This window comes from Ictidomys tridecemlineatus, chromosome 1 (assembly GCF_052094955.1).
Source record: "Ictidomys tridecemlineatus isolate mIctTri1 chromosome 1, mIctTri1.hap1, whole genome shotgun sequence".
Classification (NCBI taxonomy): Eukaryota; Metazoa; Chordata; class Mammalia; order Rodentia; family Sciuridae; genus Ictidomys; species Ictidomys tridecemlineatus.
Window position 1 is genome coordinate 168,604,854 of NC_135477.1, and position 24,157 is coordinate 168,629,010.

At 37.2% G+C, this 24,157-nt stretch overlaps 1 protein-coding gene across 1 annotated transcript in view; it reads left to right on the forward strand.

Moving 5' to 3' along the window:
- Positions 1–13,601: 13,601 nt before the first annotated feature.
- Positions 13,602–24,157, forward strand: part of Itk (IL2 inducible T cell kinase) — a 63,346-nt gene continuing 52,790 nt past the window's right edge. Inside the window, exon 1 of the mRNA XM_005325447.4 lies at positions 13,602–13,840. Within this exon, the coding sequence (XP_005325504.2) occupies positions 13,703–13,840 (138 nt within the window). The 5' untranslated portion in view covers positions 13,602–13,702. The remainder of the gene's footprint in view (positions 13,841–24,157) is intronic.

Sequence of the window (24,157 nt, forward strand, 5' to 3'; positions counted from 1 at the left end):
TCGTCCAACAAATGTATTTTTGTTTCAGCTGAATTACTTTCTGGTTTAAGATCCTGGAAGTAGACTGTATGCCTGCCAAGAGTAGTGATTTCATTCCTCTGTGTGTAAATAATTTAAATGCTGGCAGGCACACAGTGGCTATTGAATGAATGGTCCAGAGGGGCTGCTGCTACCTGTCAGAACCAGAGTCTTTACAGTTACAGTGGTTTTCAGGATATAGACAATTTTCTCAACCATTTTCTCATCTGTAGGAGGTTAATTTTTCAAAAACGTAAGTTTCTGGTGAGAAAACTGAGGCTTTGTAGTCTTGCTTTGGGTCAGATTCTAATCCAGCACCAGATTCTAATCCAGATCTTAGAACTCAAGATGGAAGTTTTTCTCTACCTCAGGCTTCATGGCTCACTGTTATAATCTTGTTCTACACAAATGTGGCAGTTAGCGATATGTGTGGGGACATAACTGGGAACCACAGGAGTTCATAGAGGTCCTGAATCACCATAGGATTTCCCATACTGGTATGCCTACTCCTTTACCCTTATGTCTTTTTGATAAATCATTGACATTTTGTTTCTTTGAAAAGCTCTTCAGAGAAATTGTGGCAAAGACAACTTCCTGGAGCCTTTCTTTTACTTTACACAAGGTGATGAATCCAAAATTCCCCCTCCCCCACTTAGAAAACTACTTCTGAGATAAATGCACATCCCCCATATGCAGTGATTCCTATGTGGAGGTCTTGAAATGAACTTCAGTCACAAAATGTTCTTTTTCATATCCCTTGTGTTTACTCCAGTGCCTAACACATTTCAACTTTTCAGTAAATTATGTTCAATGAGATTTATTAGTCATTCATTTATTCATCCAACAATATTTAATGAACAAGTTTGGGGCCATATAGAAAGGGAAATGCAATAATAAATTTCTTTACCCCCGAAGAGCTAAAATATGAAGAGCTAAAGATGTTGAGTTACTTCTCTAAAGAAAGAACAAAGTGCCTTCTTTTGTATTATGAGGGGATAATTGCTAAAAGTCAACACTATTTAAAAAAAGTTGATTTTCCCTTTCTACTTATATTACCATATATTAATATTATCATTATGTTATTATGTATAGGATACTCAACGATATAGACTTCTCAGGTGAATCATGAAAATGATGGATAACAAGATCATATTATTGAGAATTTACTATAAGCTACGCATAGTTCTAACTGCTTCACATTTTTAAAAAATTTTAATCCTCACAATAGGATTAAATATAGGTATAACTATATTTAATATAGGTATAACTATTATCCCTATATTTTTGAGGAAAAGATCAAGACTCAAAGAAGGCTCAACTTCAACTTCACTGAGACTCAAACTTCACTGAGTCTTCACAAGACTAACAAGACTCACAAGACTCACAAAACTTCACAAGACTCAACTTCACTGAGGTCACAAGAAACCAAAAGATATGAAAGTTACAAAATATGGCAAAAGTTAAATTGTACTACACTAAGTCATATTAATAGAGCAAAAATATACAATTACCATGCAGAATAAGTTCATCCATTCTTCTGGTTAATATTATTAAATGCATGATTTGTGCCAGACCCTGTTCTAGGTTCTGAGAATATAGCTGTAGATAAAATAGACAATATCCTTGGCCTTATGGATATTTGTCTTGGATATAGACAGTAAACAAGTAAGTTATACGATATGTCCAGTGCTGGTACAGGGTACGGAGAAAGATGAGTAGGTTTGTGGGATGGGAGTGTGTGCAGGAGAAGGGGAGGTAGTATTTAAGGAAGGCTCAATTATAAGTGACCTTCAAGCCAAGACATAAAAGAGGTCTGGGAAAAAGGCATGTAGACATCTTGAGGAAGATCTGTCAGTCAAAGGGTATAGCAAAAGCCTATGACCCTGATGGCTGGTATGTTTGAGGAACTCCAAGGAGGGGACAGGGAAAGAATGAAGTGAATTAGGGAAAGGGTGGTTGGAGATGAAGCTAATAGGCAATTGGGAGATAATAGAGAAGCAAATCCCATGAATGGGTATTGTAGGCCAATGTAGTCTTTGGCTTTGCTCTGAATTGGAGATGATCTGATCCACATATAAAATGATCTTTCTAGCTGCCATATTTAAAAGAGTTTGTATAGGTGCTAGGGGAACAGGAATGGAGAATGAGCAACTCCTGCAAGATATGATGGTAGGAAGAAGTGTAGTGGCAGTGAAAGTAATGAAAGGTGACCAGCCCCTAGACTCACTTCAGTTGAGGCAATTATTATGTTGAACAATTTTCAGTAAATGTTAGTAAAAAGGCAAGTTGTAAAATAGCACCCATAATATTTCATATAGGTCTGAATAAAAAATTGAGGGAAAGAAGGAGAGAGAAAAGATGCACATGAAACTGATAATAGGAGCTATCTTGGGGCAACTTGTCATATGAGAGAAATAGCAGGAGAGGGACTATTTTCAAAGTATTCCCTTTTAAACTTTTCAAATTTTGTCCCACTGTATATACTACCACCTCTATACAAATAAATAATATTTGGTTTATAGATTGTAAAAATATTACACCATTAAAATATATTCTTAGAATATTTATTTATTGACTTAAGCCTTGTTATTAGAAATAAAGTCAGTACATAGCTTCATCCAAATTTAATTCTGACACTAAATTTAAGAATTGGAGGATGAAAGTCCAAAATAATGTTTAAATTCATTTTCGGATTTTTAAAACCTTGTGAAAATTCATTGTGTTCTTCCAGAGTTTAAAATATGACAGAACTCCAGTCAATCAAGATATAGTTATTGATCATCCGCTCTGTGTTCATCATTATTCTAAAAATATTCAGGTTGTCAAAATATGTTTCAGACATTTTAAAACACAAACCTGACACAAATATAGAATGATCCTATGCCAAAGATTTAATCTAATTAATCAATGGTGGATGAACCAATACAATAAAGCTACTTCAAAGGACATTTAAAGAAACAGGCACTGGCAATAGAGAAAGAATGGTGAAGTATCATTGTCAATTTAGTTGCAAAATTGGTCAAATGTCTCCAGTGCAATAAAATTATAACCTTGCGGCTTACCTTTTCTACCAAACATTAATCGTTTGCATTGATTCTTAATGGAGATCTACAAGTTACTGTGAAACTTCACAGAGCAAAGACTTTTAATCAGTAACAGATTTCTTAGGGTGTTGAAAATGTTCTAAAATTAAATTGTGATAGTTGTACAATCCTGGGAATATACTGAAAATCACTGAACTGTATACTTTCAAGGGATAAATTTTATATTGTATGAAAAATATCTCACTGAAGCTGTTAAAAGTACTTGCAACACCAGTTTTGACTGGTTGACACAATTCCATTTTCTTCCTTCATTCTCTTAGATAATTAAATGATCCTTACACAGAACTTTAAAGATATTGAAAATACATGTTTCCTGCTTTACATGTTTTCTATGTACAAGTTTGGGGTAACTTTTTTTAACAAGAAATATGATGGAGTATATATAAGCTCTGATCCTAACTTCAGAGGAGTTACAACTAGTAAGAGAACAGAGACTGAAGCCACAGAGACAATAGGAGGAGGGCAGATAAATATGTGATAGGGTAATAGTGAATGAGTTCAGTGAATGGTGAAACTAATAATATTTATCACTATATTTAGCCAATGGTAATTATTTTGTAGTAATGAAAATGTTAAAACCACAATTCTTTTTTAAAAATAGAAGTTATCAAGTCTATTATGAAATTTATTTGTGAATTCACCAGATATAGAATAGCCAAACAATTTTTAAAAGAACAAAAATAGTTTCACTACCTGATTTCAAGACTTAACACTATTTCAATCAAGAACCTCTGTAATAGGCAATGAAGACAGATGTATAGGGCAACATAGGTGAGTTGAGAAATAGTCTCACGTGTCAATCGATTTTTATCACAGCTCCCAAGATATTTAATACAGTAGGATAATATTTTTTTCAAAACAAGAAAGATAAAAGCAAATAAAAACAAATACAACAAAAAAACTCGACCCTGAATGACATTTTAAAAAATTACTTTTAACGAACCATTGGCTTAAGTAAAGAGCTTAAACTATAAGTTTTGAAGAAAATAGGGAGAGTTCAAAACCATAGTTCTAAGGATTTTTTTTTTTTACATTTTAAATTGGCCCAGTGTTGAAGAGATTTGAAGAATGAAAATACAAGCTGTATTTATAGAGTATATATAGACACATAAGACTACAGGTCACTGAAGACTACCTGTACATTTATGGTGGGAAGAAGTTTCAAGTCAGTATCTTTTGTTCCCCGTGTATTATTTTGAAAAGCAAGGCAGAGAGACAGCTATATGTAGCTTTTTCAGTGAGTATGCAGCCTAGTGAGGGGAGATGTTATGAGCTAGGCAGGATGTGAGGGTGGGGAGATTTCCATACAGTACACAATATGTACCTGCTGGGTAAATCCCCAGACCTAAAATAAATCCACAGTGCATTTATGTTGATTGCCACAAGCCAAGGTGACGTGGGATGAGTTGTGGTTTGCTTTGGGCACCTAGGACTTCAGGAAGCCAACTTGATTTCTGCCTTACCTTCTGATGACAGAAAAGACCCGCAGGCACAGAAATCTTCCCCTGTGGCTCAGTATGCAAATCAGCCTGCTCCATCCTTGGTTTAAAAGGAAAATGAGCTGGTACACATCAAAGAAGTCAGACAGGCGATTCAAATAATTTTATTTCTCAACATTATAATCCTACTAGTGTCCCCTATCCTTCCCCTGCCTCCCTCCTGTTCCCTTCATCTACTCTGCTCTATTTAGCTTTACTCTGAACCAAAATTCTTTCCTGCTCATCACAGTCTTAGGACAGTTTCCCTCTCACCCCTTCTTAGTTGATGCTGTTCATAAATTGTGAGATGTCCCACCTCAGTTTATGTATTTATTTCTTTGGTGTTGCACTGAAGAAGACTGTAACTAAGCACATACACACAAATTATAAAACAGTTATCACTTAAAAATGAAAATAAAGATCAGAAACCATATAGAAGTAGAGGAAGGTAAGTGATTCATGAGATAAAATAATTATTGCAAGTAAATGTGATATTTAATTCTGGAAAAATATAAAATATAACATTGATTATCACTGAGAGATGAGATTAGAAGGGATTTTTAATTATATTCGCTGATCTGCTTTTTTCATAAAGAATATGTATCACTTTTGGAACCAGATACAGATGTATTTCAAAAATTAGCTCTGAGCTTCTTGGCCACCTCAATTATCACTGTCTTCTAGTCATGTCAATGCTTTCTTTTAAATTAGAAACAAAAATATTTTTCAATAATATTATTATTTTTTTAAAGAGAGAGAGAGTGAGATTTTAATATTTATTTTTTAGTTTTCGGCAGACACAACATCTTTGTATGTGGTGCTGAGGATTGAACCCGGGCTGCACGCATGCCAGGCAAGCGCGCTACCGCTTGAGCCACATCCCCAGCCCCAACAATATTATTTTTTGAAATTCTATAAATTTAAAAGTGAAACATCTCTCTACCCTCCCAGTTCCACTGCTGGAAATTTGATAATGTAAACTTCTTTTTGGGGTACCAGGGATTAAACTCAAGGGCACTTGTCCACTGAGCCATGCCCCCAGCCCTATTTTGTGTTTTATTTAGAGACAGGGTTTCATTGAGTTGCTTAGCATCTCACTTTTGCTGAGGCTGGCTTTGAACTTGTGATCCTCCCATCTCAGCCTCCAGAGCTGCTGGGATTACAGGCATGTACAACCATGCCTATAATGTAATATTCCTTATATTGCCCTGTGAATATACATATATGTTAATCTAGACATAAAGCATTTGTATTATAAGAATTAGATGTGCTGTATATGTTGTCTCTACTTGTTTTATCTTAGCAATATTTATTGTACTTTTTTTAGAATGATACATTATAAATATATTTTATTCATCTTCATGATTATGTTAATATTCTCCTGTAAGGGTGCACCATAGAGTATACCTAGTCTTTAACTGATGCATGCATAGGTAGTTTCCATTATGAAAAACACTGAAGTGACTGGAACACCTCATGTAATCTCAGTGTCTTGGGAAACTGAGGCAAGAAGATTGCAAATTTGAGGTCACCCTCAACAATTCAGTGAGATCCACAGTAAATTAGTCAGACCTTGTCTTCAAAAATTGTTGAAAAGAGCTGGAAATGTAGCTCACGGCAAAACACTACTGGGTTCAATCCCCTGTATCAAAACAAACAATACCACTGCAGTGAATATTTGACACAGGTAACTTCTCTGCACTCATGTTGCTTTTTTCTTTAGCATTGTAGTTCAAGAAGGAGTAAGGATTTGTTATTTTTGTTTTCAAAAGAAACAGGCTGTGGTGGTTAATCTGAATTATCAACTTGATTGGATTCAGAGATGCCTAAGATTAAGAGGCTCCTGCGCATGTCCATGAGGGTGTTTCTAGGAATGACTGATGTGTGGGATAGTACACTGAGGGGGGAATGCACTCTACATGTGGGCAGCACACTCCAATAGGCTGGGAACGTGGATGGAAAAAAAAAGGTAGAAGAACAAGGAACCTAATGAGGATGCAAACTCAATTCTTCTTGAATGGAGGCTTTGATTGCTGCTGAGATCTAATGATATTGGATTTCTGCTGCTACACTCTTCCAAAGCAGAATCTTGACTAGGGACTCATCAGGAAGTTTCCAGGCCTTCAGTCTTGCATCATTGATCCTCCTTCTGAAGCTCCAGCTTCTTGGGCTAAGCAGCTACTGGTTCCTTCAGCTCTCTTGGCTTCAGGTGGCCATTGTGGGACTATCCAGCTTCTGGTTGTGTAAGCCAATCCAGTGAATCCCCTTTTTATAATCATATATGTATGGATACATGTATATGTGTGTATGTGTGTGTGTGTGTGTGTGTGTGTGTGTGTGTCTGTCTGTCTGTCTGTCTGTCTAATATATAGGCTGACTAATGCATAGGCTATGTAGCAACTGGAATGTTCTAGATATTACAGCTAAAATGGATATCATACCAATTTAGTTTGGATGGAAATCATAGGGAAATAAAGGACTTCAAAGCCATATCATAGGAGGACATTTGAAGAATCTCTTTTTTTATTTGCTAATCCAAAGGGGCTATCTTCCACCCCAAAGAGGTTTAGAGTTATAGAACCTCAAATGATAAGACAATCAAGTAGTCTTTAGGTCCCAGTTAGGGTGAGATCATTCATCATTCACCAATGATCAAGCATGTATTCACCTTCCTCAAGTGGCAACACTCGGTGTTCCTTGGAGAACCGAAACCCCTCTCCACCATTAGTCTAGGGGTTCCAGTAGGGCTGTTTCAACCCAACCCCCAAATCCAAGGGTGTGTAAAGATCTAAAGCTGGACTACTAAATATTTCATTGTCTTGGCTGTACTGATTGGTACTTGTGCGCATATCACTGATGATAAGGCATCATCTGAATCATCTGCATCATCATTTGAGATCTTTTCTGAAACTAGGAGGAAAGAAAATCCAGTTCCACTATTGAAAAGGCTGGCAGCCATTTTGCTGTCATGAAGTAAAACCTGCAGAAGCTTGAAGCTGGCCCAGAACTGAGGAGGTGTAAGTACAACTTCTGATGTCATTGCTTAAGTATCTAGATCCAGCAGTGCTAATTTGACTGGATTTTTTTCTTTGATATAAGATATTAAGTGAGGATTTCTCAACTCACTTTCATTTGAGGCTTCAAAGCCTTTTATAAATATAATTAAAGGAATTAAGTGCTTCTGTATCCTAAAGCAGGGTAGTATATCATCCATAGAGGCACAACCTGTTCTGCCAGTCAAGGCTCAGCCACCGTTAGTGCTTGCCTTTAGAAAACAAGGCTTGAGAAATCAAGACAAAGAGTTTTTTTTTTTAATATGATGTGCATTTTTTCTCACCTCCACCCCCAGGGAAGGAGAATGGAAGCTTGTATCCACCAGAAGCCAAGCGACACAGACTTTAAAGAATGACTCTGTGAGTCTCGTTATGAGTCTCAAAAAGTCTTGGAAATATAGGGACAGTGTCTAAATCCCATTTGGAGAAACAGGATGCTGATGAAGGCATTGTGGAAAAGCTGCTTATTTGGAGTCAGTGGAAGAAGGGGCTGTACTTGGAACAAGTGGTATATCCATCAACAGCAGGGCATGAATGCCCTAATCTTCTAGTAATCATGGGAGGGAAAAGTGGCACGTGGCTCTTTTTCAAGGAAATTTCACCCAAGGCAACCTAGTGGGCAAAGGAATCTAAAACAGAGTCAGAGGGCAGGTAGAGGTAGACCTGCAGAAGCCCAATGACTGGAGGTTGGATTCGTTGACCAGATAGAGTGGTATCTCTTCTACTGGGAACAGCTATCAGAGCCCTCAATGGAAAACTGCAAACAGAACACATGACAGACATTTCCCATAAAATAAAAAGCAAATTTATATCCATCACACCCTGAGGGCATTAACTCTGTATTATTTTTGTAGCTTCATTTCTGTAGCCTGAGAGTGAAGGGAAAATTAGAAACCAGGCTAGTGTGTGGGAAAGGAGGAGTTAGGCATAGTGGCAAAGACAGCAGGCCTCAAATCCCAAAGCACACTTGATGACATTGAAGAAGAGCATTCAATTGAATATGTGTTTGGAGTTCTGATTAGGGCACTGAACTAGACTGGCGTTTCTTAACTTTTTATCATGGAAACTTTCAAACATTTATCAGTGTGAGCAGAGTACACTAATAAACCCCCAATTCACTACCCGGCTTGAGCAATTGTCAACTTGAGAACTTTCTTCATTCTCCCCCTACCTTTTTTTTTTCACTCCACTGGATTGTAACAAAGCAAATCTTAGATATTCGATTGTCTCAACAAGCATGGGCATGTTTCTATGCAAAATAAGTACTCTTTTTTTGACAATAGTGTCATCATCACATCTAAAAAACTAAATAATAGTTTCTCAGTATCACCAAATCTCAGTGTTCAAACTTTCTTAATTGTCCCATTCAGTTTTTATGCAGTTAATTTGTCTGATTCTGAATCCAAACAAAATCCTCCTGTGTGTTTGATATATCAAAGTTTCTTGTAATCTGTTGGTTCCCTTCCAATTTATCTGTTGCAGATACCAGTCATTTTTCCTTCAAGTTCTGAATATTCGGGACTTACACAGTTAATATCTTTATCACATGTCTGCTGGGGGAGGGGGATATTCCCTTATCTCTTTTATTTTCTACAAACTCAAATTTAGATCTAGAGGTTTGATTAGATTCACGTTTGATTTTTTTTTTCCTGTTAGAATGACTCCTGTGTGAGTGGTTTTGTGAGTGGTTTTATTGGGTCACCTCAGGAGAAGTGCAGTGTCTGACTGTCTCTCTTGTGATGTGAAGATTATTCAGTCTGTTAAAGTGTTGTCAGCTTCGTGAATTGTACATTTTCCTATCAGCTTTTTGGTAATGATGTAGCAGCCACTGATGATTATAACCCACTATGTTATTAGGGTTGCAAAGTAGCGATGCTTTCTCATTCCTTCTTCATTAATTTGCTTTCTAAAGGACTTCACATCATTAAATATTTTATTACTAAACTGAGATATAGTTCTACAGAGACCAGGAAAATACGTTTTACCTTTTTATTTCCAGTTTTTAAAATAATAAGTTGATCTTCACCACTCTCCAAAAATGGTCAATGGGTTGAATTTTATATTATTTTATTGTTATTTTTTATTACTGGAGATTGAATCCAGAGGTGCTCTGCCATTGAGCAACATCCTCAGCCCCTTTGATTTTTAATTTTGAGCTGGGCTCCATAAGTTGGTGGGACTGGCCTCAAACTTGCAATTCTACTTTAGCCTCCTGAGTAGCTGGGATTAAAGGTGTGCACCACCACACCTGTCTAGAATATTTTTTTCCCATTTACTTTATGAACTCATGATTTCAACATTTTTATTGCTTTTCAATTTATTGCAGATATTATTCATTTAGATGCCCAAATTGTTCTATCTTTGGGCAGAGAGAACTTCTTAAATTTGTCTCCTATAACCTGAACTTTTTAAACTAAAAATAAAAAAGAAATTATTTGGGCTGGGGTTGTAGCTCAGTGGTAGAGCGCTTGCCTGGCACATATGAGACACTGTGTTTGATCCTCAGCACCACATAAAAATAGATAAATAAAATAAAGTTACTGTGTCCATCTACAACTAAAAAAAATTATTTAAGAGATTGTTTGTTTACTTTTTCATTAGAATGACAGAGAAAATATTGGATTTTCTTAAGTTATACTAAAGAGTGAACAGAGACTAATCCCAGTAGGTGATTTTGAAAATTCTGTGAGAAAGAAAACAAAATTATTTATGATTGTACTCCAGAAAGACAACAAAATAAAAGATACTATTACAACAGCTCCTGATGATATTTTGCTTTCCCAAGTGAGAACACTGTGAAGTCTGTAAATCTTTTAACCTGAATCAACCAGGTATCAATCTATCCTTCCCAAAAGAGTTTAAAAGTATAGTTTGAGAAGGAAGTACTTGGTATTAGAATCTGTTTTCCACTAGTGAAAGAAACCTCAAAATTGCAGCATCTTGGTAAATAGTTTATTTCACTTTGTATTACAAAGGTGACCCAGGGTTAGCATGGAAGATCCATGGACATCAGGACTCCAGGCTCTTTCTACCATATGCTTCCTTTTCCTTAACATGCAATTTCTACTGCATGATATAAGGTAGCTGCTCCAGCCCTAGCCATTATCTCAACATTCCAATCAACAGGAAGAGGAAAAAGCTAAAGAAAACGATATGAAGATTTCTATTAAGGACAATTCCACCTCTGCCTTATTCTGTTGGCCAGAAAAGAGTCACATGTCTATGCCTCATTACAAAAGGATCTGAAAAACATAGTCTTTATTCTGCCTGGCTGGAGGTCCAGACAACGTTCAGGGAGTCAGTTATCCTAAGAAGAAGAAGGAAGCAGATATTTGAGGAAAACAACAATCCCTTCCTCAAGCCATATTCAGGAAAACAAAACACCAAAACAAACAAGCAAACAAACAAAACCCTACCTCTACTAGTGTATTTCCATATACACGTCTTAAAATCACAGAATAAAGGTCATTCAAATATCCCCTTCCTTTTCCCTCGTGCATGTCTTGATTATGCAGGGATTTCTGACATATGAAATAAAATTAGAGTGTATCATTAAATGATAATTGACACTCAAAAATAAATTTTTGAGAGTCATACTCCTGTACAGTAATAATGACAATTGTGTCTCATTATTTATTCCTATCCAGCCCATGCCACCTCTGCTTACATCAAAATTTCTTACTTATTAATTTCATGGTAGAAGTATGTCTTACATATTATACCTCAACAATGTTCCAACTCAAACTCAAAGGCAAAATAGATGACCACTAGAACTCAGTATTCACAGTGTCTGCCATGCACTTCTCAAAGGACCTACTAAAGAAGCTAAGGATCAGAGAGGGCAAGAAGCTTGCTTCAAGAAAAACAGTTTAGTAAATGACAGAGTTTAGTCAGTGACAGAGCTGGAATTCCAGTGTAAGTTTTTTTCTGTTTTCAGAGCTCATTCATTCTTTATTATGCTGCTCTGGCATATTCATTTATTTTCTGTTCTTCTACAAAATTTTAGGAAACAAAAACAATCATCTATATGTAGCACAGAGAAACTTCTGTGGGCTCTTATTTAAAGTTTAAAAAGCTTTAAATTTTAAAAATAAACTTCAAATCTATTTCTGCTAAGAGTTTTATGCTCAGTCTCTCTTTGAATTGCCCACCCCAAGTTGGTGATTATCCATTCAACACATTTTCTCAAATAAACTTTTCATATGTGTTTGTTGCTGAGCATATAATGGTGAGTAAAACCACACATATCCCTTACTCTTGAGGAGCATCTAAACTAGTGAGTGTGTAGCTGGAGAAGAGATGCCTCCGGAGGGTCCAAGGAGTTCCCAGAGGGAGGGGGAATTTATTTCAGGATGAGCAGGGTTCCTGGCATATGTGATGGAAAGAATTTCAGCAGGAGCCAGACAAAGGCATAGGCAGAGGTTTATTTAGAAAGTAGTTACACATTCAAGGGAGAAGCCCTTTTGTGGGTTGGGGTCCAATATTTATAGAAAGGCTATAATTAGGACGGGACTGGACATGGAGCAAGGTGGAGGCACAAAAATTTTTACCAGTTTTCCCTGTGCTCAGGTATTTTATTTTCCAAGGGTACAGGCCAAGGACATGTCACTCAAGATTTACAACTGTGCTTTCTGCACCTTAAAGGCTCTTGGGTTGTTTTCTTTGAGACTCAGTATCTCTCTCTCTTAATCTTAGATCCCTATCTCAAGTGAGGAGACAACCCAAAGTCACCCTCCAGATGCATGATTAATGCTGTTCTGAGGGGAATGAAGAAAAAGGTAGAAGGTGCCTTGTTATGAATGGTGGATTTGACTTAGGAAAACCAGGAAGAAGTCCCTGAGGAAGTACAGGGAGGCAGAGGCTGGCATTATAATTCAGAGTTAACCCAAAAAAGCAGAGGCAAAAAGACATTCTGGGGCAGAATGCATGTGCAGACTGGCATGAGAGGTGTGCACAGAGGGCTGGGAATAGGGGCAGATTGGTAGACTGGGGTGAGAACCTTTGAGCAAGAAGTGAGGTGAGCCAAAGAGGAACCCTGCAGTGCCTTGTCTAGAGCCACTGTTATTCACTTTCACAGATGAAAAAAAAAAAAAAAACCAGATTCAGCACCACTGAATAATTTGCCTGTGGCCTCACAACTGGTTCCAGTGGTAGATCAGGAGAGAGTAATGGCCCTTGTAAGACCCATGTCTTAATCTCCAGAACCTCTGTGTATGCTAGGTTACATGGCAAAGGGGAACTAAAGTAGAGAAGAGAATGAGGTTGTTATCAGCTGACTTCAAATAGGACTTTCCTAGATGATCCTAGATTGAATGGACCCAGTATAACCACAAGGGTCAAAAGTGGAGGAGGGAAGAAGAGGTTTCCAAGGAGGACTGGACCTGTGGCTGTTGGCCATGAGCTGGAGGAGTATGGGTGTCCTTCAGAAGCTGGGAAAGTCAAGGACACATATTTTCTGATAAAGATCCTAGGGAAAGGGTCACAGCTCATTAACAATTTGATTTTAGTCTAGTGAGACCCATTCCAAATTTCTGAATTACAAAATTGTGAGACAATTAATTTGCGTTACTTGAAGTCACTAAGTCTGTAGCAATTTGTTACAGTAGCAACAGGAAACTTAACACCCAAGCTGGGCTTCATGGGCTCCAGAACCCACATTCTTAATTCCTGTGCTAGATGTCTTAACTGTTGGGTGGGCTAAACCAGGAACTATGACAATAAGCATCAAATTGCTAATATAATTTTGACTCTAAGTTTCTTCAAACATCATTTCCAAACCATGCAGCAAAGGGTATATATATATATATTTTTATATGTGCCTCTTAGTTTTGTGAATTTCGAAAGGATGTGGTTATGGCCTTTGACATCAGAAGAGAAGCTCCGCAAGTTGACTGAGGGTTGATAAAACGATAACGTTGGAGGTGAGGTGCCTCTGAGCAGCTCTCTGAAGATCAACTGCCTGCCTGTCACATTCCTTTCCCAGAGGCTGTTTGCTCTAGTTGTGCTAAGGGGTGATGCCTAAGACGCATCACTTTTCAAGAACTGGATCATGAACAACTTGATCCTCCTGGAAGAACAGCTGATCAAGAAATCACAACAAAAGAGAAGAACTTCTCCCTCTAATTTTAAGGTCCGCTTCTTTGTTTTAACCAAAACCAGCCTGGCATACTTTGAGGATCGTCATGGGGTATGTGAGACTTTCTTTTGTCTTTTTTTTTTATAATATGTTATATTTAGACTTCACTGACTCTGAAAGATATACATGGAATAAAATAGAACATGGAACCCAAGCATGCTGGGTTTAATAAGCAAAGAGCACAGTAGGGAAATCAGTGGAGAATGTAGAGAGGAGTCAAGAGATCAGATGTTGTACTTGGTGATTTCACTTCCAAAAACTACAACTTTAACGTTCATCAGCTTTTTTCCCCTACAAAATAATAATATTTCATGTGACAAATGTTATGATTGGATAGAACTTCAACTTTGTATGAAATACACTACATTCTATGGAACATTGACTAGTAAAATATTGTACTTGGTGGGACCTCAAGAATAATTTAGCCCAATTTTTTATTTTACAGTAGGAAAAAATAGTACTTGGAATGATTAAGTGGTAGGTACAGTATTAAAACATGTTTACAAATTCAACTCTTTGTTTTAATGGACAACACTTCCATGATATCTTAGAATTGTTTCCCAAGCATTTAATAGTCTAAAATTTGCAAGGCACAATTGCAGACCTCTTTATTCCTTGGAAAACATCACAGGAGACTAGGCGTATTGAGCCATGGTGTTCTGCATGCAGACCAATGTTTCTTACACAGGGGATCGTGGCTGCTTATCTAGGCCAGTCTTTGATATATCTGAAGACATTTTCATATTCCATAACATCTGTAATTACAAAAGAAAAAAATCAATGAACACAGCAATGTACTTTGACAGATAAAGCACTAGGTGAGGAGTGAGGAGACCAAACTCTGCTTCTCATTAAGTGATAAAGTCTGAACAAATGTCTATCTCCTGTGTCAGTTTTTTTTTTTCTTAAATTAAAGGACTGGAAATTACCTAACAAAATCTCTTCCTTCTTTAAAAATCCTTTGTTTCTATGTAGTGACTCTTGTTTAGCCCTTCCCAGCAATTCCTCAAAGCATGTTTGGGAGTTCTTATTATATTGTTATATTGCTTTTAAATCACTAGAGAGGTAGGGAGAGATTGTTGCTTATATTTTACTGAAGGGGAAACTCTATTTGGTGCTTGATGGTTACTTAGAGACAAAGGTGCTCTGATTCCCCATAGGTGTGTGACTTAGGAATTGCAGGAATGAGTTTGGAGTCTTTGGACAGCCAGGTTTTCAAATGTTCAATGAAGTGTAGTCCTGGAGGAGGTGGCTGGTTCTAGAGCCAATGGATGCCTGGCTTTTTAAAGTTTCAGGTGAAATATCACTAGCTTGTCTTTAGAAAAGAATTGGTCATCTTCAGCAGACTCTTACTAATATTTTAGAAGTTAAGCACAAATCACATGGAATTAACTATGTGCAAGGGCCCTTTGATAAGTGACCAGGAGCCAAGTTTTGAACTTGAGGGATTCATTGTATATACCTAATAAATCACATAGCATAAGTCAATTTTTAGTGTATGTGTGTGTGTGACCTAATGTTTCCATTAGGTTATATAGGACATATGCGCAATCATCAAATTTCTTGTTTTTTAACACCAGTGATTAATATCCACAAATATTTTTTTTAATTTTATTTAAATATGATAGAAATCTATTAGTAAGAAAGTTATCCAAGGTCACTGAAAAATGAATGTGAATTATTGTTGTGTATTCTCTATATAAATCATATAGTTTGGGGTCATCAATTTGCACACAAGAGTATACTGTACATCACTCATAAATAAATAGCATTACCCTTGTGGAAAGAACCCTTTTATTTTTTAATTAAACCCTTACTCTTATCATCTTAAAATGAGTGTGGTAAGAGTATCCATTTCATAAAATGGCAAAGAATCAGATAATATATTTATGCCCAACTATTTGAGATTACCACTTAGCAGATAATAAAAGTCAGATGTTGGCAATTTCATATAGTTCAACTTAATTCGTAAGCTACTTACTGTGTCTTGTCACATAGTCAGCACATAGCCATTTTTGTATCATTTTTATATCTCTGAAGAAGCTGGCAGGGTGATATAACATATTCATCTTCAAATAATAGGAAATATTAAAAGAATCTTCAAAGCCAAGCTAAGATCAGGGTCCTGGACTTCTATTCTATAGTTAAATGTAAGCATGCGGGGAGACAGACATGCCTCAGGAGCTGTACACTCCTGGGTCAGGTCCTCTTAGGGTCTCAGCTTCTCTTTTTGGCATTTGTAAAATTATGTTCCCAGCAGTTATAATCTTCTGTCAATTTATAAAACTGTATGAAAATAATTCCTTACATACTCAAGAATAAATTCTGTAAATTGTTTATTCTAAACTTTAAATATCCATTCTTCTTGTCATTACATTGCTAATTGAATGAGCCTTTTATTTTAACAAGTGTTTAGTTTTGGTGTCAGATTGTTGTTTCCCTTATTGAGATGTGCTATACAAGTGTTTTCAGAGAGGCCAGGAAGACCTTTCATCCTACTGAAGCATGGGTCAAAAAGACGCATAGAGTTGGCAGGTGGTGACTCAAGGGTAGGCATGATTTTACGTTCTTCCTATGCCTGCCAATTTCCTTGCAAAATAGTCTCTGGTGACTGAATTTTTTTTTTTTTTTGCTACCAGGGATTGAACACAGAAGTGCTTAAATAAGCCTCATCCCCAGCCTTTTTTTTTTTTTTTAATTTGAGACAGGTTCTTGCTAAGTTATATAAACCTTTCAAAGGCTGAGGCTGGTTTCGAACCTGTGATCCTCCTACCTCTTGCCTCAGCCTTGCAAGCCACCAGGATTACAGACAGGCTGGAATTCTTTTAGGACAAGGAGAGATAAAATACTGGTGCTTAGCTCATAAATATATAACAATGTTAGTGATGAGGGCAGAGGGGTTGAGAAGCCCTCCCTCATAATTTTTATGGATTTCTCATCATGCTCCCATCATGGCCATTTTAGATTACCAATGTGATGTGTCTACTAGCTCACAAATTCCTGGAAATTTACCAATCAGCCAGTGCAAGCTGAACCTATCACACTACAGGCAGACTTAAGTAAAATAATCTCTAGAGAAGTAATCACCAACTGAACAATACACTCAGTTGCATGTGATTGATACCAGATCTTTTTCAGGGGTAAAAGAGAAAAATGGAGGACCTCTGGCTCACTTTGAGTAAGAACATAATGGAAAAAGTAGCATCCATGGAGAAAACATCACAGATTGGTGAGGCCAGTGTAGCCAAGTAGAGCTGGATTCAAATCCTTCTTTACTTTCTGGAAGTGCCTCTTTCTTATTGTAAAAACTCAACACTGCTTGTTCCAAGAGATGTCAAGTAAATCATGAAAAAGTATGTTACAAGCTTCAGGCTAATTGCTACATAGTAAGGTCATTATTATTCAGTTATGCCCAAGCACCACCTTGAACTTCTGAAAGACCCTTGGGAAAACTGAGAAGGTTTTTCTATTGTATTGCCTCTTTGCACCTTAAGGATCAAGCTTGTAGTGCTTCCTATGGTGTGGGAGCCATTATCACTTACATGGGATGAAGCATATCTCATAACCTGTGTCCTCCCTCAATGAAATATGGCAGGTGTGGAGGTGGTCCCTTTTCCTTGCTTTAGGAAACATTATTGCATAGTGGTCAAAAAAAAAAAAAACAGCTTCTGGTGTCATATAGTTCTGGATCAAAGACCAGATTTACTGCTTGAGCTGTGACTCTCTGTAAACCCCATGATGCTGTAAGATTCTCTTTTAAAATCCTCCTATCTCAGCCTCCTGAGCCACTGGGATTATGGGTGGGCATAGTGCAATGGCCTGTTTTTTAATTGGCTTGTTCTCAAACTATTATATATACAAACACATACACAAACACACATACTCTGAATGTAAGTTCTTTATTAGATATGTGGTTTGTAAATATTTTCTCTCAACCCTTGGCTAAGGTAAGATGATCATTATTCTAATGACAATAAAGTAATAACACTTACTGAGCACTTCTATGTGTCAAACACTGTGCCAAATGTGAATTATTTCATCTAATCCTTATATTCACTCTGTAAGTTAAGAACTAATATTACCCTCATTTATAGATTAGAAAATGGAGAAGAAGGCTTAAGTAACTTGCCTGAGGTCTCTTATATCTCCAAAGGCTACAGGACTCCCAAACAAATGGTGCCTATTGTTACTAGCATTTGTTACTAGTTAGTAATTTGGAACTGGACTGGTTATGACAAAATGTGTGGTGTGTTTCTTCTCTGAAGTCTTCAATGCAAAGAGTGTTCCTGAAAATCACCACTCCATGCTCCTCAGTCTCTTGCAATGAAGTATGTTATGAGTTTTATAATTGCCATGTTCACTCCAGGACATGTCTTGTCTTCATTCACTATGGGGAGTTCTTGTGTATCCAAAAAGAAATGAGAGAATTGGCCAGCTTTTATTCTGAACATTCCCCTAGAATCTGCTCAGATTTCCTATTGGAAGCCACCAACATCTCCCACCTGGGACTACTGCCACCTTTGATTGATTGTTCCTTGCAAGCACTCCACCTCACCCCATCCTGCCATCCCATTCTCTGCAAGTCAGCCCAAGTGACATTCACATGGTGACTGTAATCAAGTCCTGATGACCTTCACCAGAAACTCAGGTATCACTTCAGTGTTTTTTCTGTTGCCCTGAGGATGGGCACCAGAATCTGCCACACATTCTCTTCTGTCTCAGCACATATTCTTTTTTCTCCCGTCTCCGTAGGCTACAGTCACACTAGGTTGTTTTCACCTTTAAAGCCTCCATGTCAGATGTCACTTGTTTAGAAAAACCTTCCTTGAGTTCCCTAGACTAGGTTGTATCCTCCTCCTCCTGTTATGTTTTGCCACACCAACGTGTACCCTTTCTTCAGAGTAAATGTCAGAGTTGTGATTGCCTATTTATTAAAATGATTATTTTATTAATGTCATTCTCCCACAACAGTCTCCATTGGACTATATCTTGGTGAGGCCAGGCATCTAATTTGTTAAAGATGGTATCATCATCTGGAGGGATAAAGGGAGAGTGAGAGAAAAAAAAAAGGAAGGAGAAAGGGATAAGTATAGATTCAGTGGAGGTTAGAGTTACACAAATGAATCCCAAGTAGAAAAAGGGTCAATGCCTAAAGACTAAGAACTGAGCAAGACTCCTAGGCCATCAGAAGGGAGGTCCTTGAGTGCAGGAGTAAATAAGTAAGACTCCCTGGAGGGAGCAGTCGGGCCAGCTCCTTAGTCCCCAACTCTTTTTAGGAGAACCAAGCAACTCTGCTCTCTTTTTCCCTCCACCCTGACTTACTCGTCCTTTCTTTCCTTATCTAGGAAAATCCTCTGAGGATAATATTCTTAAACCTACCTGAGCATTTCTGCTGGAGATTTTCATCAGCCATGGGCTCTCATGTGATTCAGTCAATTCTAAAAAGACTTCTGCTAACACTTGAAGCTTTACAGTCTGCTATCCACCCAACACCTAGAATAAACTTATTATAAATCAGATATTTTCCTTCCCTTCATGGCCTTTGTGGCTGTTTAGAATATTTAAGTGAATTCTCAACTATGGCCTATGAGACCACCTTGCCTGCCTTTCTGGTTTCATTTCCTACTGCATTCCTTTTATGTGCCTCTACCACATTTGCCTTCTTTCTGAACCTTCAACACTGCCAGCAGAAGGCCAGTGCTTGTGCTTTGTACAGAAGCAGGACCAAGGTGAGATAAATGAGACACATACTTAAGGAGGTGCACTCTTTCAGGATCATCCAGTGTAGGGTCTTTGCACTAGTTTTTCCAACTGTCTGGAACATCCCAAAGTTTTGCAGAACAAGGTTCTGTCTTGTGCCCTGAGTCTTCAGACATTTTCCCAGGATCCTGTTTCATTTTTTTTTAGAAGTACATAGATATTTCAGCCATTTGTATTTTCCCTTACTCTGTGGATTTATTGATGTGTTTCCCTGTTTATTTGCTATCTGCATCAACAGGAAGAAGTCTTGATTGCTTTATTCATCACTGTACTACCATTAGCTAAGAGTGCCTAGTACTTAATAGGAGGTCAGTCAGTATCTAGTGAATTAAAAGAGATCACATAACTTAAATTGAATTCACAAAAGAAGCATCTAGAAGCTAAGAATGATGACTTGTCTAGCCAGGCAAAGAAAAGGGAGTATTGCTGTGCACACTGGGAGTCCCAGGAACTTGTGAGACTGAGGCAGGAGGATTGCAAGTTCTAGGCTAGACTGATAACTTAGCAATATCCTGTCTCAAAATAGAAAATAAAAGGGGCTGGGGATGTAGCACAGTGGAAGAGTACCCCTGGGTTCAATTTCTAGTACTACTAAAAGGGGACAAAGATATAAATACATACTTCTCAAAAGAAGAAATTCAAAAAGCCAACAGATTTATGAAAAAATAGTCTACTTCATTAGCTATGAGGGAAATGCAAGTGAAAACCACAATGAGATATCATCTTACCCCAGTTAGAAATGCAGTCATCAAAGACAACTAATGCTGGTGGAAATGTGGACAAAGGGAAACCTTCATGCACTGTTGGTGAGCATGTAAATTAGTACAGCCATGATGGAGAACAGTAAGAAGGGTCCTCAAGGAAATAAAAATAGATATCTCCCACTTTTGAATGTATATAATGGTATCAGCCTATCAGGGGATATCTGCACACATATGTTTATTTTTATACTACTCATAATACACGAGATATGAAATCAACCCAGATGTCCATCAACAGATGAAATAATAAAGGAAATGTCATATATATGCACCATGGGTATTATTCAACCATAAAATGAATGATACCTTATAATTTGTAGCAAAATGTGTGGAATATTTCACTTAACATTGTGTTAAGTGAATTAAGTCAGATATTGAAAGACAAATATTGCATATTCTTTCATGGGTGGATGTCAAGAAAAGTTGATCAGAATGTATAATGATGATTACTAGGAGTTGGGAAGTTTGGAGGAAAGGAGGGTAGTGGGAAGTTAGAAGGAACCAAAACATAGTTAGAAGTAGTAAGTTACAGTATTCTTCAGAACATGGGGGGACTATAGTTCAATTTACCCATTTCATCTTATGCTATAAATTTACATAATTAAAATAATAATCTAAAAAGTAAAATATACAGTTTTAAAGTCACCAAAATTATACCTGCTTATTATTTTAAAAATTCACATATAAGACTTCTCCCCCTTCTTGAAACAAAAAAACAACTCTATTTTTAACCTAACACTGTATGAAGGAAATGTTTTAGTAATTTGTTCAACAAACATTTCTCAAGCATCTGCTGCATGCCAGGCACTGTTCTAGAAGTGAGGAATACAGTCTTAAATAATGGAGATGAGGTGTTCACCCTCATAAGCTTACGTTTTGGTGGAGGAGACGGTAAGCAAGTAACTGACTACACAGGGAAGATGTAGACCCATAGGCTCTATAGCAAGTCTGAGCAGCAGTTGGGGTTGATTGGGAGGGAAGATGGTTAGAGAAGAAATGTATATCTAGGCTGAGGTGTGAAAGAGTCAGTCAAGCAAAGAAATGGGGGAAAACATTCTGGGCAAAAGGAAGGCACTGAGCTAGAAATAAAGTTGACCTGTGTGAGTATCAGAGCCTGGGAGCACACAGAATTCAAGAGATGAGTGCAGGTGAGAGATGGGAGCTGAGCTGTGTGAACCACTGTGGATCGTGGCAAGCAGTTTGAATTTTATTCCAGCTACAATAAAAAGCTACCAAAGGGTTGAGATATATATATATTTATATATCTCCTCCGAAATTATCATTTTCTCATATATATGAATTTTTAATGGTTTAGTCAGTTCACTAGAGAGAGAAACATTTATTTTATGTACCTGGACAAATGGATAAACTTAGCTCCCATCTAGGAATCAATATTCTGATTGTTTCTAAGTATAATAAACACTAAAAAACATGTATCTGATAGTATACTGTCTCCTTTTTAAAATAAACATTTTAGGCCAGGTGTGGTGGCAAATACCTGTAATCCCAGTAGCTCGGGCGGTTTAGGCACTAGGATCACAGTTCAAAACTAGTCTCAGTAAAAGTGAGGCGTTAAGCAACCCAGTAAGACCCTGTCTCTAAATAAAATACAAAATAGGGCTAGGGATGTGGCTCAGAGGTCAAGTGCCCCTGAGTTCAATCCCTAGTACCAAAAAAAAAAAAAAATTAGATAGAGTTCCTTAAGTAGGATTACTATGTCATATATTGAAACACTAAAAAATATTGTACCTAATGTTAGATTGAGTCATTTTTTGAAATAACTTTTTAGGATAGACTGCCCCAAATAGGATAATTGTGTTATGGGAAAAGAACATTTTCTGGCCTTGATCAATTCACTGCTAAGTCATCTTTCAAACAGCTTGAAGCAGTACACAGAACTATCAGAGAAGATTATGTTCTAAAAAAGAACTAATAAAACTAAAAGAAACTCATTGTGATTTTCAAGAATAGTGCTTTTATAAATTTTGAGTGTTATGAGGGGGATGTACAGTATTTTATGCACAGGTGAGATGAATTGATTTAAGGTCAGTCTTAGACATATGTAGACAAACCTACACAGTAGGAGTTGAGGGATACTCAGACAGCCTCCTACTCTGAAAAAAAAAGGGGGTCTGAAAATTGCACATGAAGGAGCTTTTTGGTTTAGGCCATCCGGCATCTAATCAAGAAGCAAGTGAAATAAGGAAGCTATCAAAGGAGTCATTTTTTACTTCTCCATAGATTTAGATCTACTAATAGGATCCACTGTACTGATGACTTCAGACAGGCTATAATTCTAGAGAAGTGGAATGAGGATAGGAAGCAGCAACAGGGTGGCTTAATAGAATGGAGCCTGGGCACTGGTGACCTTGGTCAGTTCCTTACTCTATTTGGAGTTTAGCTTTCTTACTCATAAAATCATGGCATCATGGGTTTTTCAAATTTATTCAATAGTAGAACTCTCTCTTAACATACACATATGTTATATTCATCCCCACAAAGAAAACAAATAGAAGTGCAAGTTTCTGGCTGAAGCAGGATGAGGAAGCTGACCAGAACCCCATCTGCTCCCAGGATCATGGGTCCAGAGAGTGAGACTGTATTTATTAACATCAAACATCACCCTTTTTCATAGACCACACTAAGGTCAATTTCATGTGTAATGATCCAATTTAGTGTTACCCAAAATGACGTTCTACTAAGAGGAGCAAACAAGATGGCACATGGACAAAACTAGTTTTAACATATTTTCAATTTAAACTATGTTTATTATAATTGATATTATGAATTTGTGATTTAAAATTTATGGTGATAGTTTAAAGTTTTCTTTTGGAAAACAATTTGCTTATCTGGAAAAAGTGTCAATTTAAAGAATACTATTAAGTATACAATACCATTTGAAGGAAGTTGGGTATGGTAGAATTGCAAAAGTAGGTTATGAATCAAAGCCAAGGAATATTAAATTCAGTAAAGTCTACAGAATATCCCACAGGATGGGTTAACCATAACTAATTTAACTATTTGTCTATTTATAGATGGATATATAAATTTCTCTAGCTTTTCTTAGTGTAATAAATAATACCACTATGAATATCCTTTTTCCAACCGGTTGTGGTGGCTCAAACATCTGTAATCCCAGCAGCTCAAAAGACTGAGACAGGGGGATCACGAGTTCAAAGCCAGTCTCAACAACAGTGATGTGCTAAGCAATTCAGTGAGACCCTGCCTCTAAATAAAAATACAAAATAGGGCTGGGGATGTGGCTCAATGGTTGAGTGCCCCTGAGTTCAATCCCTAGTATCAAAAAAAAAAAAAAAAAAAACTTTTTTCTACATCTTTACACATTTTGGACAGATGTTTCCATTGGCTAATTCCTACGAGGGAATTATGTTTATTTATTTTAGTTAACAGTTTTTTTAATACAATAAAGGAAATATGTTCGTGGTAAAATATTCAAAGAGTATGGAAGAATATGAGGTAAAAAAAACCAACTCTGTCTCCATCTCCACAGGTCCCTAATCTTAACAGTTTCAAATAATGAAATTTATTTTATTAGTGTAGAGGTCAGAGATGCTGCTAAATATTCTATAATGCATAGAAGAGGCCTATAACAAAGAATTGCCCTATTTATCAATGGCGCTGAGCTTAAGAAGCCGTGGTCTATAGAAAACATCTTCAGAGCAGGGCATGGTGGTACTCGCCTGTATTCCCAGCAACTTGGGAGGCTGCCGCACAAGGATTACAAATTTAAAGCTAGCCTCAGCAACTTTTATGAGGCCCTAAGCAACTCAACCAGACCCTATCTTAAAATAAAAAGCACTGGGGATGCGTGGGGATGTGGCTCAGT